The 7,781-nt window shown below is 46.2% G+C and overlaps 1 protein-coding gene across 2 annotated transcripts; it reads right to left on the minus strand.

Annotated features, from left to right (window-relative positions):
• Positions 1-46: 46 nt before the first annotated feature.
• Positions 47-7,704, minus strand: LOC112465412. 2 transcript variants are annotated; one of them, XM_025032943.1, is made up of 6 exons: positions 5,496-7,704; positions 2,576-2,692; positions 2,168-2,255; positions 1,859-2,087; positions 1,495-1,632; positions 47-1,256 (listed from the first exon to the last, which is right to left on the minus strand). In XM_025032943.1, the coding sequence occupies exons 1-6, from the start codon at positions 5,858-5,860 to the stop codon at positions 955-957; spliced, it is 1,239 nt and encodes a 412-aa protein (XP_024888711.1). In that variant the 5' UTR covers positions 5,861-7,704; the 3' UTR covers positions 47-954. The 2 variants fall into 2 exon arrangements, with proteins under 2 accessions (XP_024888711.1, XP_024888712.1); XM_025032944.1 differs by having other exon boundaries at positions 1,919-2,087; positions 5,496-7,696.
• Between the last annotated feature and the right edge of the window lie 77 nt (positions 7,705-7,781).

A 7,781-nucleotide genomic window follows, 5' to 3' on the forward strand; every position in this document is an offset into this window, starting at 1 on the left:
TGCGTGCAAGGTAAGATCGTGTACATACATATAAATAACAACAGTATATTTTTGTATCGTCTGTCGTGTATTTTCAAATATACGAGATGCGTAGACAGGAGCAAGACGGCAAACATCAATTATAAACGGGCTACAAAAATGCGTCAGACTCGACAAACATCTCGTCAATATCTTCTCGCGCATTGTTTTTTTTTTACACATCTCACGGACACATGTTACAATATAATACATTCTTACACATCTAAAATGTTTGTTGTTTATGCTACCGGAGTGCAGCTTTTATTGATCGTATTAGGTACCTTTCGCGTCCTTACCGTCATACAACGCCGTTGCAACGTGCTTAATCACAGCACGTAGGTCAAACGAAACTGACTCTTCGGGTTAAAACGTTTGTACACAGGTGCATATTTATTACATTGCAAATGTACATACGCTTACTTATCATCCATGACACTAAATACAGTAACCAGTGGTATCATATTGTACATATATATGTATCTACAGTTGAATCCCCTTATTCTCAAATCCCCGCCCATCTACTCTTCGTTACTTCTTTTACACTAGGAGAGTGGCGCAAAATTAGAAGCGGTGGAGAAGGAAGAATACGGGCGTTCGACTGAATTCGTCTAAATAAATAAATTTTGCTTTTATCTTCGCGCTTTCCGACCAAGATCGATACTTTGTACGCGCACGGGTACAACGTTGCGATCGGGAGACAGTAGTGTGACTTAAACGATATATCATCTTATTTATTTCAATTTACCATCACATTCGGCCGAGAAACACGTACACAAGTTTCAAGCGAAGTCGCTATTGTTTATCTCGTAGCTCGATTTAACTTTTTTATTTCATTCGCGGCCGCGTGCAGAGATCATAGATGGTTTTCTTCTAGTTTTACATGATAACTTAATCGCACGCGATAATCTCTCATTTTCTTACACCGGTCGAGCTTCATCACATCTCTATCTTGGCTATTTCCTCCTTGTCGATTATCTCGAAGTCACTATCGCCGTTGCTCTCGTCGCTGCTGACCGCGATTATTTTCTTCCCGTCGAAGACTTCCTCCTCGGAAGAAGACGACGAGCTCTTCTCGAAGTGACCGGCCTGAAACTTTATGCCGTCCTCTTCGGCGTCGTTCTCGCCGACGCTGAGTTCCAACTCCGATAGCTCGACACCGTCGGTGCTACCTTCACCGTGGTAGGGCATATTGAACGCTATCTCCTGGAGACCCTCTATGAAATCCTCGTAAAAAGAATCTGCAAGCAACGCGACGAGATGTAAGGACGGAGAGCATCGCGTGGTGGATGAGAAATCAAACGAGTTTATTCTTTAAATACATAGTTTAAATTATCGAGCAACAAATAAGGCAATAAATATGCAGAGGTATGCAGAATCGCTTATCTCTCTAAACTTTAAACTCTAAATGTTAAACAAAAACATCCGAACCGCGAATTTACATTTTTAATGAATTTAAAAATAAGTTTGTCTCAATACCGTTCTGAGTGTCCGACCGCACGCTCGTCGGCGTTGGCGAATGATCGCCCGTCTCTCCCACTCGATTCAGCACCTGCAGATTCGCCTCTGTCACTATAGGTAAAAATTCATCCTCGATTTCGCTGTTGCATTGCCAGTCTAAAAAAGAAGTAAAAGGAAGCATAAATATATATCTTCAAAATGTTATACGGCGATGTATCGTCGCATTAAATTATATGTATATAAAAAGATTTGAATAAAGATTCGAGTTTGATGTCGGTAAAGCTCAGAAAAGAAAGATATAAGATAACTTTCAACAACGTTCATTTTCGTTAAATTAGATCGTTTCGTTAAAGTTAAATTAGATCTAAATAAAACAGTTTACGTTTAATCTTCGAGATATCAGTCTTTTTCTCAGGGAAATTCTTGATGCTTTCGATTATACCTCTCTGCGACTTGAAGTACTCCGATACTTTGTCAGGCAGTTTTAGGTGTAATAGATGCAGTATCAGGATTACCAGTACACCGCCCCAATATATCGTGCAAAGCGTTGACAAATTGAGGTGAGCGAGGAACCATAGGCCGAAGGCCACGAGACAAAGGACGGCGCAATGCTGAAAAATTGTAAAAATAAAATTCTCAAACTTTTCCTATAAGATTCCTTCCTTGCGAGACGACAGAAGGATTCTCTTACCAATCCTGGTTGCTCGCTCCGCATCTTCCGCAGGCTTTTCCACAGCCGGCGAAGACTACTACGTACCCTACCACCAAAGCTACGCTCCCTAAAATGCATTTGTAAAAACTCGAGATTACTGTTGTTTTTATTATGTAAATTCTTTTCAATACGAGATCGAGATTATGTTAAGTACGGAATACGGAATTTTGTTTATCGAGTTTTGTTAACAATTTGTTTTACCGTCAATAAGCAAACGACGAGATAAAACTACGTCGGGAATAATTTGACGATGGAAATATTACGCGCGTTATTCAGCGAATTAGCTCGATGATTCGAATTGTTATTCAGCGGGATGTACGTACGTAAGTGCACGACAACGACAACGACGCAATAACATGCAAATGTAGTTTTCTTTCGGTAACTTACGCTGCTGGGGCGCCCATGTCCATGAAATTGAAAGCGGTCATTACTTGGATAACAAAATATACGTCGAGAAATTTTAATAGTATCGGCGATGCCGGTATCCCCCACAAGTCGTAGGTCCTGCAACGAGCAACAACGTGTCGTAAGTTGTAGGTTCCGCGAAAACAATGGTAACGGTAAACGATCGGAGTATCTCCGTTCACTCTCCGTCCTCCCCGTAGAAAACGTGTAAGGGGCTTTGAGATCTAACAATAAGAATGCTATCTCATTCGTCGTATAACTAATTTTTAGGAAATTTAATTTACAAGTATTTATTGGCTACACAAAATAGAGAATTTCTCTGGAGACTCGAGAACTTCCAATCAACAGACTTGAAAAGTTTGTCCTAAGAATTTGTCCAAAGAAAATAATTAAAATTATCCCTAATCTCTCCAAACAGGCACTTTCGTGTTCCACGTGTTTCTAACGTCGTGAGAAACACGTGTTCCGGTCGTTTGTTCCGGAAAACCAACGGCCGTGGTATAATCCTTCCTTTCCCTAAAAAAAGTTTTTATAGTAGGGAACACATCAGGTAGAAATTTCAGAGTCCTAGCTCATTTACTCTCGAAACGGCAAACAGTCAAAATCTCGTTGATTAAATGGCGGAAAAAACGTTGGAGGGATTAGGGTTATATTTCTTTAGAAATCTTCATGAATATAAAATATAAAAAATTCTTAAAAACCTTGTGCAATATTATAAGGATTTTTTTATCCATTATGGAAAACAAAAAAATTTACACCCTTTTAGAGCGAAGTTTAACTGCTTTCACGTTTATCTAAAATTATGGAGAATTTCCTTTCATTTTCACCGGTGAAAAAAAGTCATAGCATCCCATAAAGGAAGTAGGAATTTTCCATATTTCAACGTTATGAAGATTTCTACACAAAATATCAAATTTCTTCAGATTTCATAAGTTTCCTTCGAAAATTATAGAATGAGAAGTCGTAAAATATTCTTATAGAGTTCATGTGTATAAAGAATTAATTCTAGAAAAGATGTAGACTCTCTCAATATACTTTTGAAAAATGTTTCACGTCGCAAAAAATTTGAGAAAGTTTCTAAAGTTAGTAAAATTAAATTAAAATAGTAAAAAATTCAAAAATTAATATAAAAATTCCGAAAAATTATGTGAATTGTAAGAAAAATTTATCCTTTGCACGTCGTTCCCTTCGACAGAATTATCAAGGCTCTGGTTACTCCCCACCTCGAAAATTCGCAATATTTGCAAATGAGATATCGCGCGAGAAAAATATCTGAGAGGCAATCCAGTGATAAATTCCGTAAGAAACGCGAAACACGTCAGTAGTTTACTCGTGCATCAGGCACGTTGCGCGTTGCGCATCCACTTCTGTTCTATCCCGGTTGAAAAAGACGTCTCAGGTTTCCCTGCTGGACTTTGATTTATTTACTATGATATATTATATTATGCATTACGCACATATTATGTATACTTGTTATAAAATCATTATTCACTTGGCAATCTCGCCGTGCGGATAAATAGCTCGCGACAAGAGATTCTTGTTCTTTCGACGCGCAAAATCGCACGTGTCGCCTGTCGTCTGTCGCCTTCGTTTGTACGCGACGCTATTTAAATTTATAAATCGCGCAAGGATGAACAACTCGTCACGCGTCGCTCTCTTGACGATAATCGGTAGCGTCTGTTAATCGCTCGCTTTGGGCTAATCGTAGTCGAAATCCGATCTCAACCGAGAGGCAAGTCAGGCAAGCTAATAACGGAGCTAATAATAATAAAAAAACATGGCACATGGGGATGAGAATTTCCGTAACGCGCCACGTACCGGAGCAGGCGCGCGCGCAATGCATAAACAACAGACGTGAACAATCTCGTCGGGGTTTATCTCGTTGGTCGAGATATAACGCCGCGCATTTTACGCACTTTTTACTACAAACACGCGCATACGCGCGCGCGCGCGCGATTACGACACGCGTATTGATGACTGCGGGCGCGGGTGCACGTGTACGCGTACGTGTACATTCTTGCGGGTGTGTGCGTGCATGCATATGTGCGTATCGCGCGAGATCCCCACGAGCGTTCGTTCGTTCGTTCGGATAGGGGGGCCTTGACCTAGAAGGCGAAGTTACTCTTGCACACGAAACGTAAAACAGCTGTAACGCCGCGGCCGGCGGCGCGCAGCGCGCCACTGTCCACTGCGTGCTGCGTGACGTCACGGGCAGCCGGAGGCGCGGCACGCGGCGCGTCACGTCGCGAAATCCAATGCACGCGTGCACGATGTGCACAGCAAGATGCAAAACACGTCAACAAGACGGGAACTGGCAAGACGCGGCGCGGCGCGGCGCGACGGAGATAACCGTGGCGCGATAATGTAACCGAGATAAAATAAGAATTTAAGAAACGTGACAAGAGTCGCGAGAGGAGACTGACTTGGGCAACGGCACGTTAATTGTCCTTTAAACGCGCCGAAAGATGGTGCCCTTTAACCGCGGAGCCTTTTAAACGCGAGAGAAGGGAAGGAGGCAGGAGAAAAGAGCGGAGAACGCTTTCGATAGTGCGATGTTTCCCGAATCTTCCTTCTTCGAACAGTGGAAGTAGTGGAACAGTTCGAACCCTCAACAAAGTAAAAAAAATCACGTTCGATTGTAACGAGAGACAAAAGTGTTGTTCGATCACCGAGGAACAAAAAGACGAATGACGCAACGAGTGGAGCACTCGAGAAACATCTGACTGCATCCGACGGACGAAAGGCGAGCGCGGGAGTGTCGAAAGAACGGAACGGCCTCTTTTTGTTTTTTTTCCCCCCCGCCTTTGTAACGCGGTCGAAGGTCGAAGGGAGCGAAGATTTTGGAACAACGGGAGGCACACCGTGCCACTGTGCGCGCGCGTGCGCACCAGGTCCGACTTACCACCACACCACGTTCAACAGGATCAGGATGTGCAGGCTGGGGGATTTGACGATGACGGTCAAGTTCTCCCAGAGCAGCGTCTTCTCCACGGCGCGGCAGTAGCGGCACACCTCGCTCCGGCACCCCGCGGTCCCGCCGCGGCACACCGAGTCGGGGCCGCGCGACGCGGACGTCTCCTCCGGGGACAACGACGTCGGCGGCGCCGCGTCGCCATCGGCGTTATCGCGGCCGACCGGGACCGGGCCGACCCGAATTTCCATCGCCCGACGATACATCCAGCAGCACACGTCCCACAGGAGCTCCGTGGCCCGTATCACGACCCGGCGACCGGCCAGGAGTCGGTCCCGCGCCCAGAGTCGCTCCATGCTCCTCGGATCGCGGGCACGTCGCTCGTCGTCGTCGTCGTAGTCGTCGGTGGCGGCGTCGACGGCGGTCGTCCAGCGTGCACGATGCGCGACGACGCTCCTTCTCCCCTCGCCCTCGTTCTCTAGTGGCGCGTCACCGTGTCTCTCTCCTAGTCTCCTCCGGTTCTTCGCCTCGGCTACTCGCCGTCCTGCATGGCAAGCGTTCCACGCTCGAAAGACGCAAAGACGATCGTGGACGTGGACAACTGTACACTGCACTACGGAGGAGTATATTAATAGCACGCGTGAGTCGTGACAGTCTCTACTGGTCTCTAGAGCGAGTTCAGCGAGTGCGACGTGCGACGTGCGACGCAATGCGACGACGTATGCTCCGTGGCTCTGTCCAGCTCTGCCGAGGGTCTTCTTCAGCTGCTGCCGCTGCCACTGCCGCTGTCGGGGCGGGGCGGGGGTGGGATACAGGGAAAGAATGGAGCGTAGAAGCGAGGCGGAGAAAGACCAAGTTGCGGCTACAGCTGTTGGTCGAGGAACGAGGAGCAACACACCCCCGTCATGCCGTCACTAGTCACTAGTGTCCTAGTGGACCACCGATATATACACACTTCGGCGATGCTATTCTCTCCTTTCTTTCTCTCTCCCCCTCTCTCTCTCTCCACTGTCTACCCGTGTACCTGCGCCAGGACGCCCGCACGCACGTCTCTTTGTCTCCGCGCGCCTCGTTGCCTCGTTCCTCGAGAATATGAAATATGAGACTGCGTCTCGACGACGTCGACGACGATCGCGACGTTGACGCGGTTGACGGCGGCGGACGGCTCGAGGCCGACGGTCGACACGGATTTCGCGAGGAAGCTGCGGAACGATGCGCTTTGTGCGCCGTTTTGCACGACGCAGCACGACCCGACGATGACGCGCGCGCGATGGAGGCCGACTGACGTATAGACGTTAGACGTATACGCTCTAGCATTATTTCGTTTATACATATATGTATATATATATGTGTATATGTGCGTCGCGCTCTTTCCAGCGCCTAGCCTACCTTCCGTACTCCCACTATCTCTCTCTCTCTCTCCCTCTCCCACTTTTCGTGCGTCCACAACACGTGACAGTTGCACGCGAGTTCGCGCTTGTTACGACACCCTATGCATCGCGTGATCCTGCGTTCGAAAAGGGAGGGATCTCCGAGAAATCGGAGAAGTTTGGAAAAAGATGACGAAATCCTCCCTTCTCTCCTTTTCCCGCGCGTACCTACGTGTGGGGTCGTTAATGCCTTAACCTGTGAACTCGCGCATCACATATACCGAAGCGTATATTTCATATTATTCGACTAGTGCCTAAATTTACGTTGGAAACATAATAGCCCCGAGTGTACGCGCGGATCATATTTGTATTTTTGTTTTCGTGACGAGAGTCAAAAATAGATTTCTCGCGTATGAGAGGGAAACATTTACACAAAATCGACGCGGAACATTTTCTCTTTCTCTTCCCACGCGAACGCACCTGCGTAATAATATCACTTGCTCTACTTGGCTTTTTCTCGGTACTGTTTACTCAGTCTCGTCTCTCTCGATCATCATTAATTTACTCGTTCTTGTTATTTTGTGCGCTATATTTCTTCATTAACTATTCCGGTGCGCCTGTCGAGTGTTACAAAGTATATATTGGCATACTAGCTGGGAAAACATGTTTTTCAAATATCAGTAAAACCAGTTTGCTGTCCCTTTCTTTTTTCGTGTCTGTCTCGAGTTAAAATGTTTTGAGTTGCGACAGGTTCTCCAGCACATTTTCTGAACGAACGCGTCGACTAGCTACGTAATGCGAAATATTCGAACTAAAGTTGCACTGTAGGGAGAGGGAGGAATCAATCGCGGAGGGGGGGGGAAGGATGGCGAGAAACAACGAATGCCACTAAAATCGCGCGAGCGCG

The sequence above is a fragment of the Temnothorax curvispinosus genome, unplaced genomic scaffold (genome assembly GCF_003070985.1).
Source record: "Temnothorax curvispinosus isolate PA1 unplaced genomic scaffold, ASM307098v1 QBEX01015170.1, whole genome shotgun sequence".
Classification (NCBI taxonomy): domain Eukaryota; kingdom Metazoa; phylum Arthropoda; class Insecta; order Hymenoptera; family Formicidae; genus Temnothorax; species Temnothorax curvispinosus.